This window comes from Mchenga conophoros, linkage group LG3 (assembly GCF_057382185.1).
Source record: "Mchenga conophoros isolate Kocher_MC1m ecotype Shallow Benthic linkage group LG3, M_conophoros_male_GT1.1, whole genome shotgun sequence".
Lineage (NCBI taxonomy): Eukaryota > Metazoa > Chordata > Actinopteri > Cichliformes > Cichlidae > Mchenga > Mchenga conophoros.
The window spans coordinates 54,113,083-54,135,483 of record NC_140528.1 but is presented as its reverse complement, the minus strand read 5'-3'; the positions used below and the strand labels follow the sequence as shown (position 1 = coordinate 54,135,483).

General features: G+C 38.9%; 1 protein-coding gene across 1 annotated transcript; it reads right to left on the bottom strand.

Annotated features, from left to right (window-relative positions):
- Positions 1-16,009: 16,009 nt before the first annotated feature.
- Positions 16,010-21,997, bottom strand: cnpy3 (canopy FGF signaling regulator 3). The gene is made up of 6 exons (XM_085263221.1): positions 21,747-21,997; positions 20,929-21,055; positions 19,570-19,666; positions 18,655-18,777; positions 18,433-18,550; positions 16,010-18,072 (listed from the first exon to the last, which is right to left on the bottom strand). Exons 1-6 carry the CDS (start codon positions 21,847-21,849, stop codon positions 17,780-17,782), a joined length of 861 nt encoding a protein of 286 aa, XP_085119347.1. The 5' UTR covers positions 21,850-21,997; the 3' UTR covers positions 16,010-17,779.
- Positions 21,998-22,401: the final 404 nt, after the last annotated feature.

The window sequence follows — 22,401 nt, the reverse complement described above, 5'->3', positions numbered from 1 at the left end:
CTTTTTCACATGGAAAAATTACTTATTTTAAGTTGTATACTCATAAAACTGATGCACAATAACAGTCTTAATTAAGATACATGATTATGCCTAAAACAAATCAACATATTTTGTTTTTTTAAAACCTTGATGTTTAGGCTTGCAAGTGGTTATCTGAGGTCAGCAGTTAGCTAAAGAAAAAAAAAAGAAAAAAAAAGTTTGTTTATGTGTTACATCCTCATTTCCTGGTGATAAACCACAAGACCAACAACCAATAGTCTGCTTCACATTTCCACTTCTCTCTTCAGGATCAAAATGACAGATCGATAAAGAAGGCCATTTTTACATTAAGTTATGTTAATATTCAGTTTGATGCTCATAAGAACTGAGATTATGTCAAATGTGTAAAATACAGGTTACCTTTCATGAAAAAAGTATATGAAAAAGTAACGAGCATCATTAATAGTGCCACTCACAAGCTAAATGCTAAGATTGCTAGATAGCCTAAAAAACAAAACATGCACAAACACATGCACACACACAAAACAAAACTCTCTGTACCAAATGTGCAAGTGCACAAATATTGATATAAGATAGCCAAGGACACAGGGTGTGACTTTAAAAAGCAATGTTAAGGGAGTCTGTTGTCCATTTAAAATGTTCCAGTACAACTAAACAGTTTTAGAACTTGATGGATGGAATCATGATAAAATAATCACGAGTCCAAAAACATAATTAAACTGATTATTTCAGATGTAAAACATAAGGGAGATAAAGAGAGAGATAAACACAGACACTGATGTAAACACGGACAACAGGATGTGAATGACGTCGGCCAAAATGCTGGAACAACTATTTCTGTCAGTTGCGATTCTGGGGGTGGGAATGTGTGTTTGTATTTGTGTGTGTGTGTGGCCCATATGGTATCATGGGAATAAAATGAGAAAGCCACGCACACTCAGACTCTCACACATAGGGCAATGACAAAACTGGACACAAATTGATACCAAATTAGAAACTGTGTTTTTGTTTTTCTCCAAACAGACCAAGAGGAGCTTGGCAGGCAGGACAGACACTTGACAAGAGAAAGAGAGAGAAAGAGAGAGAAAGAGAGAGATGAGGATAGAAAGAACGTGAGAAAGAAAGCAGAAGGGAGAATGGAAGGAGGAATTAAAATAAAAGTGGAATGAGGGCTGGTGAGGTGGAAATTGATCCACAGGGATTCAGTGTATATGTGTGTTGTTTTAGCTGGATGCTCTTGGATTCTTTGCTGACCTTTACAAAGATAGCAGCTGGCCATCTCGTATGGTTTTAGGATTGGTTTGTGTTCTGGTTCTCGAGCGCAAAACGAGCTGAAAAGCAGATGGAGAGCTAAGGAGAGAGCAGCGGCAGAAAAGAAATTCTCCTGTCGTTCATCGACCTCTCTGGAAGAGAGAGGGGAGCTGAGCAAAAGCGGAACTGCTTCAAGTGAACTGAGAGAAACAAAACTGGCAAATATTTATTTTTTGTTCTTGTGCTCTTTCATCCAAATAAAGCTTTCACTTCAATTGAGAACTGCGAGTCTGGCCGAGCTGCGTCCTTTCAACTTTTATGCCAAGAAAAATCACTTTGAATTTAGTTGAAGGGATGAGTTTTCACAGCAAGTTAAGAGTTGGTCGACTTTGGACAAAAAAAAACTTTTCGCAAACACAAACTTTTTTGTCCGTGTCACTGGTCTAATTATTTAGGGATGGTCTCACCAAATGGTTACAGTTAGGCACAAGCTGAAACCTCTTTGAGCCACTTCACAGGGCAGTTTAGCTTCAACAGCTAGCTTCAGACGTGTTTGGAATACAATTCCCCACACTGTCAAAGTGAGTGAAATCCAGAGTGTGGCTGTTCACGAGTGTGGTGTCAGTGTTTCTACAGGTATATAAACAAGATGCAAGACTGGGGCATGTTGATATTTAGTGTGAAGCAGCTTGGATGAGAATGAGCTCCTCAAAGTCTGAAGTCTGAAGAAACAACTTGAGGTGATTCAGACATCTGAACCTCCAAAACAAGGTTCTATGAGGTTCTATTTCAGGCATGTTCTAAAGGAATGATAGTGTCTGGCCAGCTGATTTGGGAATTCCTTGGTGTGCCCAAAGAAAAACTGTAGGTGGTGGCTGGGAATCTCTATTTAGACCGCTGCTCTCTCAAACAAGACCTGGATAAGTGGATGCATGGGGCTGAGGGGCAGATGGCCAGACCAATGGAGCTAATGGCTGGACCAAACTTCAAAATGAACAAAAACCTTAAACTTAATTATTTGACCAGTGTCTATTTTTGGCCAGTCATTTTATGCAGAACTTTTGTTTTGATTGGTAACGTTAGAAAATAATGTGATTGCAATTTTTAGCACTTTAATGTAAAACGATACAACATTTGATTGTAATTAGATTATTTCTAAACTCGACGTAGATTCATTTGTAAAATTTAAAAATGTAACATACAAGTCTCATAGTCGGAAGTCCAGACAAACAAAAGTCAGAACACTTTTGTATTAAAATATTCTGCTGTTTCAATTTCTCTCTTTCTTTTGTTCTTTTTTACACTCCTTTATTTTTAACCACTGACTCAGCCCTCCTCAGCATCCAGGATATCAGTGTTATGAAGTCCTCCTACAGTATCTGTTTTACTTTTCAGAGTAGAAACAATAACATTATTGAAGCGTGATATAATTGCTGTCAAGCCTGATGCACCAACAGTCACCAAGTTTGTCTATAATTGCTAGCAAAGCACAGAGTTATTTATTTATTTTTATATAAAATATAGACAGTACTTTTCCATTCTAGTGGGAACATACTGGGAGGGAAGCACCATAAGATGATTGGAAAAAAGAAGCACCATACTGGAACTCTAGCAGAAACTGCTAAAGGTCCTGGATGTAGATTCAAGGTGTCCAAAGTTACATTTTTCTCAAACATCTTTGCTTTTCTTATCTGGAGGGGTGATCTAAATATTTGTGGCTTACATCAGATGGAAAACTGACAGTTCGATGGAGCGTCCGGTATGTTGGAGCATTTCTTCTGTATGCTGTTTATGACTACAGAAATTAATCACATCCAAACAATACGAGAGCTGGAGTCAGAGAGTGATTGGGCGGTTTTGCTTGATAAATGGAGGAAGTAATTAAATTGTAGTAAAAGTTACTGCAGACTAAATTACTGTCAACAGGCTGGATCAGCATAAAGGATGCTGTGTTCTGTATTCCAGGAAAAGACTGAACAATGCAAAACTAAACAAAACAGCCTCTATAATTATAAGGGATATGTGGCAGAAGTGATAGGGAGATGGACGGAGGGATGATCTGATCAGAAAGATGGATGCGAGATGGATGGATGAAAGATGAAGGGAGTGCCGTCCTCAGATCTGTTTTACTATCATTTCACAGCCTAAACGTGCAAAGGTCAGCTGTTATTAATGGCAGGCCCCGAGGAGAGCAGATGAGTGTGTATGCAAATGTGTGTGACAGGCAGCGAGTGTGAAGGCTTGCATGTCACACCTTTCTGCTCTAAATGCCATGCAGGCTGCCATTAGTGTCGTTGCTGAATCGTCCCCACGGGGCTTGAAACTCAGGGTGTGTTTGGAAATGTGACCTGACACTCCCTTCACTGCTTTATTCGACCACAGAAGAAGTTTAATTTTTCTATTATGAGCTAATATCTGCGCAGGAGGAGATGCATGTTAGCACCTAAATTTCTCCCTGGTGCATTTCTCCAAATTGCATGAGTATTAAACTAACAGAAGAGCTTTGTAGCATCTATTTTTTGTGACAAGTGTCATAAAATCCTTGGAGAGCACATCTTTATGGTTACTTTTTTTACACTATGAATATGCATGTCTCTGTTCACAAGCCGTTTCTTTTTTCTTTCAACACACTACTGTGCTCCTATGTCCTGTGTGCACTTCAAGGATTCGGCCTCATTTTACCACCAGACAAATGCAATGCATTTGCCACCAAGCTAGCTTTGTTAGCAGTGTTACTCAGGACTGTTTGGTCAGCAGCTTAGCTGTGAGTATTGCGGGGAGAATGGGGAAATGTCCTCTGTGAGATGTGTGATGAGAGCACACAACATGCTATCAGGCTCTTTTTGCAGACCAGCACATCTTCAAAAACATTGCCACAATACCAAACAGATCCTTTACCTTGTCTTGCTGAACTACACAGGATCCATAGAGACTGCATGTGGAAGCGCCTTAAACAGTGCATTCTTTCTAATGGCCAACAGGGGGCGACTCCCATGATTGTTTAAATGGGTTGTGTCAGAAAGACAACTATTGTAGTTTATGACATCATTGTGTTGTCCACCTTATTGGATATGATACAACCACATGTATCCGTTGACCAAAAAATTCTCTGAGTGACTGCTTTGGTTGCTAGGAGATCACCGTTTCCTGCAATTTTTCCATGTTAGTCAACAAATACTCACTAACTACTAGCCAAGCAGTTGTGAAAATGAAGGGTGCAACACAAATTTCGCTTTCAAAGTAAATGTTTTTGACTGCATGTAACCGATTGGTGAGTAAATGGCGTCACTCGTGGAGTCATGAGAGCGACTCTACCCATGTTGTAATGGAAAGTGACCAAACTTGAGTAGGGTTGAGTTGAGTAAGTGTTACTCTAATCAGAGATGAGGCATAACAGTCATGGGTTGGCCTCCCCCAGAGCACGGACCTCAACATTATCAAAGCAGCGGGTATCATCTTGACAGAGAACAGAACAAAAGGCAGTCAACATCGACAGAACAGTCTCACTGAATAAAACAGGAAGTTCAAGCTGTACATTAACATGTTCATTAGCGTCCAGAAGAACATTAAACAGATGAGCCTAGATTTTAGTGACAAAATTCAGGTTTTGCAAGTATAATCTCTAAAACATTATCTGCACATAAAGAAGATTTTTGATAAGAGAGGCTTTCTGGTTTCTGTTTGTAGTTCAGTTTTAGTCAGAGATCTGCTGACGAGTCAAGTTTTGGGAAGAATAGGTTGATTGTAGGAAAAGAGCGCAGCTGTAATAAATTTATACATAAAACCAGGTAGGCTTGGATATCTGCTGTCTACAACCAGAAGCTTCAAAAAATTAGGCCATAATGGGTTGCCAACATGGTATGCCAGTATTATCTGATTGGGAAGTACTGTTTAATATACTCGCTTCCAAAATTACCAGAATTATTGCAGTTTTTGTCAACAGCTACAATATAACTGTTTGACCCAAACAAACTGATAAATGCCTCCTGCGATTTACCAAAAACACATTGTGAAAAGTTTGCCTTGAAAATATACAGGATGAAGTCATTTAGATTTTCTTAGATCAAGTCTAAGGAAATCTAAATGACTTTTAATCTGCCCTGCTACACATGTGGATGGACACAGTAATTTAGCACAATTCTCTAAACTTAAAAGCAACTAAATGTCACCTCGTCCCAGTCTTTGCTTCTTCCAAAAGGACAACAAATGCAGCGTAAACGCAGAACGAATGGGGTGCAAATGCATGCAGAGGTGCTGCTCCACTCCACCTAATGTATTTTTGGCTGAAGCTGTGTCCCAGTTGTGTGCGGCTCCTTGGCGTTGGGAGGCAGGTGAAGGGTGTCTGGTGACAAAATGCCTGGTGTGTAGCCTATTTTCCGGGTTTTGACCTTCCCTGAACACACCGCTGTGAGGAGAACGAAGATGAATTGGAGCGCTGAAGCTGTCCACTCACAGGAAAAATAAAAAAGGGAGGAGGAACCGATTGATAATAAGTGTTTCTTTCAATTTCTGTTTCAGTTTGCCGTTTTCTCTGCAGTTTTCTTTGAATGTCATCTGTTTCTCCTTCCCTCTGTTTCCTGAATAGGGAGTAATGGAGTGTTTGATGTACATGGAGAGGTTTGGGACAAACAGCATGCCAGATTGTCTCCTGTTTAACCTGCGTGACATGGAAACACAACAAACTGCCAGCAAACTAAATAGAAGAAAACAGATTAGACTGAATGGGGGAGCCAGTGAAAGATTTGAATTTTAACCTTTAGACATGATGGTGTTTGTTCTACCAGGCCATCCAGGGTTAGAATATCACTTTTCTTTTTTATAAATCTCACCTGACTCCTTCACACACATCATTCTTCTTCATTTTACTCCCTCCTCTCACTGTCAAACATTTCTCCGCTCTCTTGTAATTACTGTCACCTTCTTTGTTTGTACTTCCTTTGTGTCACGTTCAGGTCACATTGCAGCAAGCTGGAGAGAAGGATGACATTTTATTGCTCTGGCTTAAAAGTGTTGATGTGAACAAGTTTGAAATAGCCGCAATGTCAACATCCGAGCTGACAGAGATTATTTTTAAGCTACTTGATTTTTCTTTTTAAAAAGGAAAGAAAAGGATGGTTAAAAAAAATGCTTCTCTGGAGTTTATTTTGATTTCTTGTTTACAATTTGGAGCACAAATGGATGCAATTTTCAGTCATACAGAAACTAAACACAATATTTTTATACTGCGTTTAAGTTTTAGTTTTTCTAAAAAAATATCTAATCAGGGTGTAGGCCAAAAATAATGAATGAGATTTCTTTTGGACTCACAGGTTACTGTCATCATTTCCTATTCCTTAAATACTTTTGTTTAATTTTGTTAGTCACTATTTAGTTTTGTTTCATGCGTGGTCAAATAATTTATTCAGATTATTTTTAGACATTTTGCTTTTGACATCTTTTAAACATTTTTTTAGCCCGTCGTGTCTGCCATCTCAATTAAAATTTAGAAATTTTAGTCACCTGCACCAGGGTAAACCTCCGCCTACCCTATTCCTGCTTTACAGGTGAAAATAGAGCAAAAGGACCGCTAGTCTTTGACTTTATTTATTTTCTGCTGTGTTTTACTTGCATCTATTTGAAAGAGTGAGTGTTAACACACACAAAAAAAAAAATTATGTGCTGGAATGTGCAGAAAATAAGTTTAAATGTTAAACAAATTTCTTCCAGTCAGAGAATGTTGCATATAATTAATTTTTTGCTTGATGCATAAAGTTAAAAGATAAAAAAAGTTTTAAAAAGAGACTTTTCCATTTGATTACATTTTGTATGATGGATTATGTAGAAAAAGTAGAATTGGGATGAAAGATCTATCGCTTTATCACCTATTCAGGTTGTAAATCGTGTTTTTAAAAAGTAACTAAGTAACTAAGTAACTAAGCAATTAATTACTTTTGAAAATAAGTAATCAGTAAAGTAACATGATTACTTTTTGGAGGAAGTAATCAGTAATTAGTTACTGATTACTTTTTTCAAGTAACTTGACCAACACTGCTTGCCAACGGCTAAAAGGCTAATATTACTCACTGGTAGGCTAAATAGCGAGTCTCAATTTTTAAACCTTTGATTTAAGAATTCTATTAATATTTGCAAATTTTACAATTTCTCTCCTCTGTATCAATTTTACAGACAAACTTAAAACAAACTTTGGTGGTGACGGTGAGGCTAAATAACTGCACAGCTTCCTTTCAGCAGCTAATATTATAGCTATCAGCTAGCTAATGTCTGTGATGTTAGCTAGCCGCTAATATCGCAAACAGCACAAAAGATTGAGGTAGCCATTGTAGCATCATCCATTGGTTTTGGAATTTTGGATGTTAGCGCTTTGAACACTGCAGAGTTTGGTTTTTAGAAGATGAAATGGTGCAGATCTTAGTGATCAGCTAATCCTAGCTAGCTTGGCTAACAAACTGCAACACCGGTACTTATTGTGAGAAGTGACTGACCAGGTGTGTTGGAGAAATAGCTGCAGAGACACAAAACTGAACGCCTTTAACATTCATCCCTGTACTTTAGTCATCCATAAGAAGCTGTGGATACAGTAAAGTAGACAGTGAAAGAGAAAAGAGCTGTGATAAACTGCACAGTGATACTGTAACTCCAGCTGTGATATGCACATTTTTAGGGTGCTCTACAAACACCCGTGGCTGTCACAGAGCTATTAATGCAAACTGGTTTACTTCCTCTCCTCTCCACACAGTTCAGAGACAGAGAGACAAAAAGTCTAGAGCACTTTATAGGTGCATAAATATATAATTTATTAGTAACTGTGCATTTGTTTCAAGGGACAGAAAATCATTTCTGAGGGTTTGTGAGAGATGGCAAGAAAGGTAAGCTTGTATATCACACACACATTTACGCACAGAGTGGGGGACAGATAATACCAGATGAAGATTGAAATTGGAGGAAGAATCAATATTTCCATTCAAACGTCTGTTTCATTTTCTCCAGATTAGAGCAGACCGTTTCTCTCTGTTCCATCACCAAACAACTACCGAGCACACAACAGTGTTGCCGTGTGTGTGTGTGTGTCTTTCAGGGGTGATATTTTTCCACCAGCTGCTCGGTGAAGGACGTTCAGTTCAGTGCAAGACTTCCTTCGTATGCTACATCCTATGATTCAAAGAATAACAGAAATTTATCGTTACGTCTGCCTATTCACACTCACGATGGAATTTTCTAGCTTTTACATGGAATCACATACAAACACACTATATGGGACCTACTGTGTTTTTCCCTTATTTTCTGTCATACAAACACAGATACAGCGGTGGATGATCCCATTAAACATGGCCAAAGTTTAAAATAACTAGGTCAGAACACACAAAAGCTCAGGTTCAGACATAGAGCCAAACAACACAGTTATCAACAAGTGCTAGAGCGCTTGCTCATAGTGGATCATCTGATTGTTGGAGTTTTCTCTGTATTATTGTAAGCTCTTTACCTTACAATATAAAGCGCCTTGAGGGAACTGTTGTTGTGATTTGGCACTATGTAAAAACTGAACTGTATTGAGTTTGAACTGTGAATCATGCAAATCTGCTCTGTTTTAATTTTTTTTTTTTTAAAAAGCATAAAAAGGCCCTCTTAAAAACCAAACCCGGCAAAACAATATTAGGAGAAAAATGAGAGAACGCTGATCAATAATAAAGCTTGATCTTGAATTTATTATTATTAGAAATGCTTCAATACATCGGCCTTGTTGCTGATATTGGCATATAAGCAAATAAAGTGTCATTTAGAGATGACAGTGAGTGAATTTTATCTGTTTAGTTTTAGCTCAATTTTCAGTTTAATTTTCAAAGATACTGTGATGAGAAGCTAAGACACTTAAAAACAGTTGAAACATAGTATTATGTTTTTTGTGACGATATCTCTGTCTTGAATACATAAATATGATGAACTTGTAATTTGTGCAATGATGAAACTTCACTGGCATGGCATGTCTGTTACAGTGACCGTTACAACCACTCAGTAACTGACAGTGCTGTGCAATACTGCAAATTTGGTAGCAGTGTAATAATAAGTAAATACAAGGTACCAATATTGATATGGATACTTTTATCTTATAAATTTGTTTTATGTAGAGGAGAACATTTTCACATGATTTTTGAGATCATTAATTATTAGTTTGCATATTCTGAACATACTAATGACCCCTACATCAATGATTTCTACCTTTCACAATTGTTTAAATGTGCCACAAGCTATAATAATGATAGACGTGACAGTCAACACAAAAAGGTTCAGATAGTTTATATTTAAGCTATACTTTCTATTAACAATCAAAATAAATGAACACAATTCAGTGGGCTACATGCTGAGCGTAGAAACAAAGTATCAATCCTGTTGCACTAATATCAGTCTAACACCAATATCAGCATTGATATCGATACTATCGCTATTTCAATCCATCTGCCTAATGAATCGTTTTTTGCATTTTTCAAATAAAATAAGAAAAAATGTGTCATTTGTGACTTGATATTGAATATTTTATCTGCCGGAACAAACCACGGTGTTAAATCAGTGAACGTTGAATAAATGAATGTGTGCTGCATGTGTCTCCATATAAGCCGACTTCCTGTACATAGACACAATCACTGGCCTCCACAGGGACTGACAAAGAGGGAGATATGGGACATATGAAGACACTGAGAAGCTTCCGTGGGTACACATACACGTGTGTGTGTGTGTGTGTGTGTGTGTGTGTGTGTCTGTACATTCCATTTCCAGCGTCCACAGTGTCCAAATAAACTGTCAACCCTGAAATGGCTGATAAAGTGTGTGTGTGTGTGTCACAATATTTGTCCTGTGTTATTGGAGCTCTGAGGCCGTAGAGTCTTCTATAAACACCCAGCTGTGAATTATTCAACAAATAAACACATCCAGGACCTCACACACACACACACACACACACACACACACACGCACGCACACACACACACACACGCACGCACGCACGCACGCACACACACACACAGTATTGTTCTCATGCAGGACACATACATAGGCATATTTAGAGCAAACACATATTTGTATGTAAAGATAGATAAATGTTATTTGTTTCAACAAACACACACACTCTCTATCACACACACACACAGACCTACCAACCAAAAGATAAAGATGACTGATACCTTAGTTTGACCATGAAGCACACAGTTACTACACACAAAAATATGTGTATGTGGATTTGATTTTTAAAAGGGAGGAAAAGCTGATGGAGAGATTGTGCATCAGAAAGACACACACACACCATTTCACTTTGTCTCAGCTTAAGTGGATTTAGCTGTTGGTCAGTTCAGTGCAAGGTGAGACAAAAATTATTGGCCCATTTAATGATGGGGGGACACCTACAGTTTGAAGGAGGTACTGCGTCACACACTTTCTGGTTTGTTCAGAAGTCAAGCTGTGTGTAGGTGTGTCAGGTGTGTCAGTATCTTCAGTAAGATAACATTATAGGTCATAGAGTGTTTGCAGGAAATAAAGCAGGAAACATATAGATACAGCATTAAATTAATCAAAACTAACAAAAATATTGTTTTTCTTGTAAATAAGAAAAAATGATTATTTTCAGTTATGATCAATGTTTTTTTTGTTGGTGTAAAACACAAAAAAGAAACAATGAATGATTCCATTGCACTGCATGTCATGCTGTGTATGATTGTGTATTTGACACATTCAATATGAATTTGATTATATAGGTTGCATCAAATTTAATGAAATCTTTCCACCACAAACAAAATCTATTGAAACTGGAAATTTGTACATGACTGTCTGTTGACTGTTTGTATTAGTTATTATATTATTGTACTGCTCTTAACTAACTAATATGTAACAATAAAAGGAAATCCTGAAACTAATAAAAACCAAAAACAAGTAAATCCACTCTGCATCCCTCTAAAGTGGATTTAGTAATCAAATAAGTAAGGATCTTCCATTGTTTGGCAACATTAACTGATGCAGTGAGTAGTTTCCCATAATCACACGAGAAGACATCCTCTGTGGTCATGTTACTCCATTTCAGAAGACAAATTATTGCATCAAGCAAAGAAAACTAAGGAGACAGATGAAAATACTAAACCTGGGAACTGTTCAATGCACGTGGTGGACTATTATCTTGGAAGAAGAAATGTGATCTGGAAAATGAAGATTGGATTTTAGAACCTCTCACAGCCTCATCTGTTGTAGCAGATGACCGCCCCACCCTGAGCCTGATTCTTCTGGAGGTTTCTTCCCGTTAAAAGGGAGTTTTTCCTTCCCAACGTCGCCAAGTGCTTGGGTGGGTTGTATAATTGTTGGGGTTTTCTCTTTGTTCTTGTTTGTTTGACTTGAGGCACCTGTTGTTCTGATTTGATGCTACATGAATTGAATTAGCTTAACTGAACTGAATTGAACTGAACTGGAAAAAAAGGTCATATGGTCCAAGGAGCCCAAATTTACCCTGTTCCAGAATGTTGGTTGTATCAAGGTAAGAAGACAGATGCACCACGTTTAGTGACTACTGTGTAAGCTTCATCTACCTAGGAAGCATAGTCAACAGAGATGGTGGTGCAGATGAAGACGTTAGGAGCCGGATCAACAAAGCAAGGCTTGCATTCAACTCCCTGCGACCTATCTGGAACTCCAAAGCCTTATCCCAGCGCAGCAAGATCCGCATCTTCAACACCAATGTGAAAGCAGTCCTCCTGTATGGGTCCGAAATGTAGCGGGTGACCAACACCATTACCAGCAAGATACAGATTTTCATCACCAAGTGCTTGCGACACATCCTTAACATCAGATGGCCTGAGAAGATCTCGGACACAGACATGTGGAAGAGAACCAGCCAGAACCCAGTCGGTCAAGACATCAAGAAGAGAAAATAGGGCTGGATAAGCCACACACTCCGAAAACCATCCGACAAAGTCACAAGGCAAGCACTGGACTGGAACCCACAAGGAAAAAGGAAAGTGGGGAGACCCAAACAGACGTGGAGAAGATCTGTCGAGAGTGAAGTGAAGGCCGCCAGAATGACGTGGACCCAGCTGAAGAGAACGATCCAGAACAGAGTCCATTAGCGTGGTGTTGTGGCCCTAAGCTCCACCAGGACTCTACAGGAAAATTGATTGATTGATTGATTGATTGATTGATTGATTGTATAAACTGGGACACTTCAGGTCTAGCTTCCGCAACATTCCCTAAAAATGAGGTCACCCATTGCTTCTTTCATGTCAACATAAATACACTGAATGACCAGGTTTTCCTATGAATTGATTTTGTTCTTCCCTGAAGACTTTGGGCTGAAATTGAGAATAATTTGGAGAAAACCTCATGCAGCAAAAGTTGTGACACTGTACAAGCTTAAGCTAAACAATGCCATGGTGAATGTGCCCTATAAGGCAGCCCAGTGAAACAGAGTGATTTTTTGTTAATAAATCAGGTGGTGCATAACAACTTAAATCATGAAAACATCACATAAAGGAGAACAAATATCTCAATAGAATCATGTGACTTTTTTGGCTTGTCACCATTGCAAGCCAAAGACCTGAAAACTGCTGATCATCAGCTACCAGTGAAACAGAAGAGGAGGATACACAAGTGTTCCACATGAGACACAAGATTTATGTTCTACTTAGTTTCATAAGACATTTTCAAAGATAGATAAATTAAAAATTCAGCCCACTCTATAACTTTAGTAACTTGTTCCACATCGTCCAGCACAAACGTTTGCTAGGACCTGGTCACCCTACCGGGACCTCAACCAAAAGAGCTCCCACTGGCTACAGAACATGATAACATGACATAGCATAAAACTTTTGAGGATGCACCAGTTTACTGGCCAGTCATTACTCACCTTACTGACTGCCAGCATTAAACGATGTGGACTGGATTTGTCCTCAATAGCACCATGAAGGGCTGAAACACCTGTACACAGTTTTCCCAGCACAAAAGCTTGAATTAATAACAAGCAAACACCATCTGTATAGGACAGGACTTGTTAAAAAATAAAAAAATAAATAAACAATAGGAAAATGACAAAGAGGAAGTTCATGTCACGATAGAGGTCAAACTAAGTCAAATTACTGCATCCAATAAGGGCTATGACATAAAATAATAACAGCCTGGCACAGAGGCCAGATAACAACCCACTCTCATGGAGGTGGCAGATGCAGCAATACATCTGTAGTAGCCACACAAACAGCATCACAAAATTCAGCAACACTCGTTACTTGTAATATATTGATCATTTCCATTTTTACAGTGCTACGTAAAGAGTGGTGAAGCTCATGAAAATAAGAGCAGATCACAAATTAAAAGGACATTTACTGGTGTCCCTTTTTTCATTTTGACCAACTCAGAACTCAAACTTGACTTGCCTGAATGTAAAGCATGTTAAAAACACAAAGCAGTGTCCACGGTTGTGTCCTTTTAGGACTATTTACATCCTTTGTTAAGATTAATTTGATGACAAATATAACTTAGAAAAAGGTACTATTTCTGAATCCAAGCATGAAGACTCATGCTTGTTTGGTTTTATTTTATATGTGACTTAAAGCTCTGCACATTTCCCAAAAGTCCGGGGAATCAAGCTCAGACTGCATTTTACCCTTAGCACAAATCAAATACTCGGTTAACAACTGTGGCGAACGACGACACAACAAATTGTCACATATGACACATCAAAACAAGAGCATGCTTTGAAATTCTGAGCATTTCTGCTACTTCTGCAACTATTATGATACTATTGTGATAGTTGTAGAATGTAAGTACCTCTCCTATGATTGTCCACTACTGAGCTGTCCAAAGTTTTGATGGTGTTCAGCAGTAGTCTGTGTTCATCAACAGAAGGGTCAGTGAGAAAGGTTGTGGAAGATTGCAGTGTAGATACACCATTAACCAGAACTAAGACATAATGGCAGAGACTGAAATGATTAACTAGCAATGAGCGCTACCAATTTTGTAAAGCAGAAGAAAAGTGAGTAAAAAACTGACAGCTGTTTATAAAGTGTTGCCTTGTCCTGATTGTGAGCTAAATAAATGTGATCTCAGTGAAAACAGCCAAAAAAGTTTTTAGCTACTTCTTCAGCTTTTGCAAATTTTACTAAGCCCTGCCGTGTTGCTAGGCAAGTTAACCATTTTACTGCAAGTTATTTTGAATTCGATAATGTCTGCTAAAACGTTGGCCGAAAATAGGCAAAAAGTTCACTTTACAGCATTTTTTTTTAAATAGATGATTTTTAATTTCAGACAAAATTAAAAACAAACAAACAAACAAATGAGACAACTTGTACCTTTTTTGTTGTTTGCTAAACAGGTTTCTATGGAAGATTGTTTCCACCAATGGAAAAGAAAATGTCGTCTGTAAGTCGTTTAGGTATCTTAAAATTTGAATTGCTCAGAAATATGTCAAAATTTGGAGACAACTGAAATTTAATTAATTCTGCCTGGCATTTGTTTTTCAGTAGCTGAAGCAATCTTCCACAGATCTCCAGAGTGTATTTAATTACATTTTTACAATTTTACAAATCTGCTAATGGAAGAGGTTACCTTTTGGGCCTTCTGAAAAAATAGTTTTATTTTATATTATTTTTAGCTGCTTACAGTAATGTTATAGAACAATGCAAATATGATGTATTTTGCAAAAGTAATTACATTATATCGAAACCGGGGTAATGTATTTGCGCTGTATAATGAAATGTAACTTTTTATAATAAGTTACATTACACAGCTAAATGTCCAAAACTGTGACCTTCATTCAATTTGATTATCTTATATAAAATAAGAAGCAAACAGGCCTCGCCTGGTACATCTTGTCGGTTGTGCCACTGTCTTTTGAGGCAATGAAAATGGGGGATTGTGTGGAAAAGGTATCTGTAGTTCCTAAACAACTAATGTTGCACTTTTGTAAAAGCCTTTAAATTAAAGTCTGCGCTTTGATTACATATTTTCTTGAAATAAAATCCCCTGTGGTGGCGAACAGAAGCAAAACTACAAAAACAGTTTGTTGTTGCTCAAAAACTTATGGACCATCTCATCTGAGTGTGAAGCTGGAAAAACAACCCAGCACTTTGGGTTACAGTACATTACCCAGCTCCCCAGAAAACAACCCAAACTGACCCAAATCAAGCAGCCTCGATGGCTGGGTTACAAAATTAACACAACAAATCATGGTGTGCGTTTATGTTGTTTTGACTTCTTGGTACAGCACCTTGAATCTATACCAGTCTGTTAATGTACGCTTTAGAAAGAAAATAGCCTTTTCCTTTAAATATTATTCATTTATTTATATCTATATTACAAGAAGAGAAAAAGTATTTGTGGGTGAAAATATGGAACTGTGTACAACTGTTCAGTCAAACAGTAACATTTACTTGAAATGATAACAAATAAATAATGAAATCCAAACTTTAACTGAATAAAAATCTGATGCATGGAAAAATAGTCAGAATGATAAAACTACTTTAAAAACATGATGTATGTTGTATCTGTTCTTCCTTCCTTAGACTGAAGAAACGACTGCCTGACTGCAGGACCTGGAAAATCATTAACAGAGCAAGTCCTTAACTCTGGCTCCCTCTGGTAGCTGAAAAAGTGGACTACGCCCACACAGCCGACTAAGGAAAAGATAACACTACTTCTCCCAGGTGCACATTTTAAAATAATTGTATGAAACTTTAACTATAACAGACTGAAAGCTTCATTACATCCATTAAAAAAAATATCTCTAACACATCCAGAGTTCTGAAACCTGTTTATTAATCCACTGATGCGCCTGCTCGTGGTTTCAAAAAGCAACTTCAATACAACACAGCCAGCATTTTAACCTCAGGATAGAAATCTCGTAAAAACACACACCCACACACGTTCACTCTTAAGAAAATGCATAAAAACAGACGCACAATCCTTCATCGTCTTCAGTTCAGGAGCCTGACGATCACGCGGCAGCACGAACACACACAGGCCTTCAATAGCAGCTTTTTGTACAGCAAACAGGAAATCAGTACCACACGTATCTATTAATTAAAGGGGCATTTCAGCTAATACATCAGTTTGTGGAAGGGCTTTAAAAATTAGGACAGTGAGAAATAAAAGAAAAACTTTAACATTGGATTAGCAATCATTTGTTTAGAGCACTTTATTAGGAACACCTGGGCAGCCCGCTTGCTCGTTCATACAGGTGAACCAGCTGGACACAACGTTTGAAAACTTCACAATAACACCACTGACATAACAGCAAACAGGCTGATCAGTCAAATTTATCTGTACCCTTGATACATGGTGTCTTTTTAGTAAGTTAATCCTGAGATACGAGCTCACATAGGTGGAAAGATTATTTACAGAAAGAATTAAAAAGTCATTTCATAATATGTTTGTTATTTACACAATATCATTTAACATTTTCACGCAGCTCTACAATAACTGAAAGTGTAGCGGATTGGTCAAAGTTACAAAGATGTCGGTGTTCCTAATAAAATGCTCATTGAGGGTCAAAGATCTACAGCTGTAAAGGGCACAAAAATATTTAAAAACATGAGTGAAAGAGAGTCTCAGTTCGGAGCTGCGATTGAAGTTTTTGCCAACGTGAGATGCAGAGAGAAAGACAAAATACGTGAATCAACACCTACGTCCGACCGAGAGACGGAAAACCAAACACGTGGACGCCCTGCGACTCACACAGGTTTATACTCTGTATGTAGTTTGTGTACAGCACTGTAAAGTAGGGCTGTTCGATATAACGATATATATCGGATGACGATATAAAAACATTTATATTTATATTTATTTTAGAAAACGGCGGCTGTTATAACTTATGTCTAAAAATGTATCGTTTCATGCATCTGTTAAAACACTCGACTCCAGCTACATGACGCGCAGCTGGAAACACTTCCCGCAAGTCGAGCTGCCCGAGATTCACAGAATTTACAGAAAATGTTACATTTTTGTGATTTATATCGTTATCGGACGATAGAATTCTTATATCAGGATATGAGATTTTGGTCATATCGCACAGCCCTACTGTAAAATCATTCATACAGAGTGCACCTAGAGACTTTCTTTTGATGTATTAGTACAGGATAATTCATGATTTGTCAATAAATACTGAGAAATGGTTCTCACGTATCCCTAAAGTGTTTATGTTTTTGGTCTAAGAATGATGTCAAGCCCAGAAATCACAATTCAAGTCTTTTTCACGTTTGTGGCCTCAAAAGTACAAACATTATGAATACCAATAGAAAAACTGGTCCCAAGCTATGATAACCACATCATCCTTTAAGTTCCAATGGAGACTCTACTAAAAACCGTTAAATGACTGAAGTGGGGGTAAAAAGGAGCGAAATATTGTACGTAACTGATTATACATCTGATTTCTCCCTCATGAAACCTGAAAAATGACTTCAAAACATGTAACAGCACAGGATTTCAATGACTTGAACCTCAGTTTTAACACTTCCAGAAGCTGCTTTGTCTCAGCAGGTTTCACTCTGGATGACTGATCCACATCCAGGACTCACAGCTCCGTCTTCTGCCCAGACAGAGGCACCTGCGGCTGGATCTCCTCGTCGGACGACACCCCTCCGTCCGTCTTCTCCACCGGAGATTTGCTCTTTTTCTTCTTCTTCACCTTCTTCTCCTTCTTCTTCTTGCTCGCCTTCTCTCCCTCCGAGCTGCCGTCTGCTCCTCCCTCGCCTCCTTCCTCACCTTTGCCCTTGCCCTTCTTCCCTCCCTTCTTCTTTTTCTTCTTCTTCTTGTCTTCTGCAATCGCTGCCTGGTCTCCCTTCTTCCAGTTCTCGTTCAGGCAGGCTGGAGAGAGAAATGGAAGGAGAAGCGTGGCGGGAAAATAAGATTGGGAAAACAGAAAGCAAGGCAAAGAGAAATATACAAATCTGAAAGTCACGACAATTATTTTATTGCACTTATTTTGATTTCAAAATTATTATTATTTTTGTAATTACAATATTTGTTTTGTCATTGAGAATTCTATTGTTTTTATTTTGCTCTTTACTACACTGATGGTGTAAAGGTCTCAAAAACTCAGGTGAATACCAGAGGGAGCCATGTGAGAAGGGAAAGAAAGGGGTGCAAAATTAAACAATCAGGAATCATGAATTACAAAAAACAACAACATGGATGTAACATCAGAGTTGTGTGTACGAGCGTTACCTCTGTCCTGTCCTTTGAGCACGTGTTTCTCGCACAGGTATGTGGTCAGGTCCTCCTCCTGGCTTCCTTTATACCAGTCCTCAATCACGTCCTCGTACTGCTCTATCATCACATCACACTGACCGCACACACACAAATTAAATTTAAAAGATGAAAATTTGACCATGTTTGGAGTTTAATTTTGGTTCCTTTGGGAATGTTTAAATAAATATATAAACACACCTGTTTTTTAAGGTCGGCCACTTCAGCTGACGTCTCGTTCCACAGCTCGTAGGGAATGTCCATCACCACGTTCACTCCTTTATTCACCAACCCATGCAGGGTGGAGAAGGTCTCCGACATGCCCTATGCCCGACGACACATTTAAAACTACAAATATGGACGACTGCAGAGAAACCAAACTACGTTAAAAAGAAGCTAAACAATCATCGTCATACACTGATGACGATATGTGCTGTTTTGCTGCTGCAACAGACTGAGCATTAAAATCAAACCACCGACCTGATGATTAGCAGATGGCCTGCTCTACCTGTGAGCCACCGCTACTCCAAAAATTAGGAAAACAGCCCTCTGATTGGACCTCTAAAGATTTTCCCAGTGAGTTTAAGGACTCAGTCACTTATTTGGGGTCTTACTGAATGAAAACTTTAATCCAGTTTTATCACTGTATAATTTTATTGTTCTCCAAGTGTCAGCAAAGAGGGTAATCTGCGGTAAGCTCATTGGCTAACTGCCTGGGATCACAACTAGAGTGTGAAGCTTCACAGTCAGCATGTACAGTTTCAAACACCGAGATGAAGACGTCTATGGTCGGAGTTCAACTTCCATTGAATTTAGTTTTTGTGAACATTTCCTTTTATTTTCAGCAGTTTTCATAAACAGTAAAGCCGATCGAAAAAGTTTCAGGGTTTTAATGAGAACAGCTCAATATGCAGTCATTACATGTGAAGAAGCAACGGTGACAGCACGACTACATTCAGCTAAAAAACATTTTATGAAACAAACACGCAGCTTCACGTGTTGTAAACTATGAGCTGAAAAACAAGATGCTTGAAAACCAAACCCTAAAAATACTGATTCTTGCAGAAAGTGTCACGCGTCACATCCAGGGTGTTTAAAAATAACCGTTACACTGACCTTGGCAAAACGGTTGCTGCCACTTCTCTCTTTGTGCAGATTGTACTCCAGCAGCCTTTGACACACATTTTCTACAACCTCGATGAATCTCAGGTCTCTGAGGAGAAACACACATTAAACATCCCAGCAGGCGACAGAGTTAAAGCTTTTTTCTCCCTGTACCTTCTGTTTGGATTTGCCCTTTTTTTGTTTTGTCTGTGAACCAAAAACCTGATCACACGTCACAGCTGACTTCATTTTATGGACCGTGTCAAAGTAACATTACAGAGTTTTTTCATTTAAGTTTTCTGCTCCTCGATGCTCTTTGTTTTCATGTCAGCGTGTCTCCACACTAAAGGCATTTCTCAGCTGGTATCCTGGATGCTATGAAAGTACCCTTATACTTAAAGGAGGTCTATGGTTTTATCCTGAGGTGATAACTAAATGATCCACAGTAAAGTGGCCTTTATAGCAACCCCTCAGCTCAGGGTCTGAGCTGAGGGGTTGCTAGAAGAACTAGAAAGAACAACAAGAAAAAAACAGTCCTACATATTTGTTTACTAGCCCGCCTTGCATCCTAAAACATCCTGAGACACCCTCCCTCAGCCTGGTTGTGTTGGAGGTTTCTTCCTGTTAAAAGGGAGTTTTTCCTTCCCACTATCACCAAGTGCTTGCTCAAAGGGGGCCAGCTGATTGTGGGGGTTTAAACCTTACAATATAAAGCACCTTGAGGGACCTTTTGTTGTGATTTGGTGCTATAAATTCAATAAAACTGATTCTGTGTCCCCGTCCACGACCTAGAACTGGATAAGTGGTTGTAACAAAATGTGATGGATGGATCACGGTGAACACTAAAATACAGCTGTGATTAAGTCCTGCTGACTGTAGCAGAAACGTTATATTTCATGTCCAGACATGAGACGTATGCTGCCTTTCAACTTACCCTAAATCAAAAAAACAAAAAGGGAAACATCGTGAGTTAAGTGTGTCTGACACATGTCAGCTCTGCAGACTGAACATAAACCTGCATGTTCACAACCACATTTAGAATATTGTAACACTTTTTTTTTTTTTTTTAAAAGCAGGTCCTAAAACTGTGATGCTTTCAGATTAAAACTCCCATCGAGCTTTGCTCTCACACACCACCCAGAGCACTTCAGCAGCTTCCCTGTTCTATAATAAGTTTCTGCACAGGAACTGAACCTGACCAAGTTCCTGTCCCTTGTTGCCGTCTGTCTCTGAGGGCTAGAGAAAGATCCAGAATCAGCCAGGCATACTTCTCCCTCCACACAGAGCAGCTTTCACTTCTACTTTGAAACCGGACTCCTATTTTTTTACGCTCCATTTCCCGGTACCAGGTGCGCACACACTCAAACTTACGACTTGACATATTTGATCGGCGACGCCCCCTTGCTGTCTATGAAGCGGTATTTCGTATCGATGACTTCTTTTGTCTTCCCCGTCTCTTCGAACGCCGACTTCATCTCGATGCTGACAAACTTGCAGACTGGAAAGGGAAACAGAGACAATGAGAAGAAGCCCTTTAAACCTCAACAATGTCTCAACAAAGCAGTTAAACTCATCGGGTCACTGATGTCATCGAGATTCTCTGTTTCATTTAAAGTGTGCTTTTCCCCACAGATGGACTCCACCTGCACTGTCATGGACTGCAGGTGGAGGCGGTAGTCCTTCCTTTGCATTTCAGAGTAGGTTCCCAACTCCACCTGCAGTCCAGCATTGTGGAGTTGGGAGTCCACCCCTCGGACAAGAGGCAAAGCTGACCTGGCAGAGGACAGGTGGTACAGCAGCTATGAGAGGGGATGGGTTAGTATCAGGATTTTCAAAATAAAATACCTACAATGAGCACCTTTAATTTAAAAGCAAGGCTACAGGGTAGTGTTTGTATTGATGCTAAGAAATGGCCAATGGAGTAATTTCAAGAGCAAAAACCTAAAAGCAAAGCTTACAAATGTGAAATGTTAGCTAAGCCCAACAGCACTCCTGTTTTAATGTTTCACATAATCCTGTTTCAGTGCGACTTCCTCCACAAACAGTGTGAACCCACACAGAGTGGAAATTATACTTAGCACATATACTACGTGTATTATATATACAAATACTGCAGTATGACTTCTCTATTTGCTGTAGGACTCTTAGAGGTCCTCGGAGCCCGTTTTGAGCACCACAAGCCGCCTTACCTTCACATTTGTTGGGCAGATGAACCCAGTCATCGTCCCCATCCTTCGCTGCTCCGACCGAGGAAATTAGGAGAAAAAACGACAAATATGCCACTAAAATCATCCCGTCTGCTCTCTCCGAGTCTTTATCTTGTCATAAAACTTATTTGACTTTCAAACAACTCCGCAGAGCACCGTTATTTCCCCTGTTTTCACGCCTTCCTCTGTATCATCACTCCTGCTGCTTCACTTGCGACCGATCACTTCCGCTAAGGGCGTTACACAACCGGATCTCCGGACCAATCAGAGAAGAAGCAGTGGCAGGAGCTCGACCAATGAGAGGCAGAGGAGGGTCGAAGAGCTGCTGGAAGACAAGAGGTATCACTCAGCGCTACTCCTGCGCAAAACTGCAAATTTTGGTATCATCCAATGTTTTCTACAGTCATTAGATTTATATTTCAAATAGGACAAAATGCAGATTTTACAGCAGCAACATTATTGTATCTCTACAGTTTAAACATTTAATAAGCTTTCTGCCTGCACAGAGTGGATAGTCAAACAAACTGAATCATCATAAACATTATTATAATACATTATTTTATATTTATTACTTAATTTTTTTCATTTTAATTATTTTATTATTATAACACAAGGAACAAACAATAAGGGAAGGATT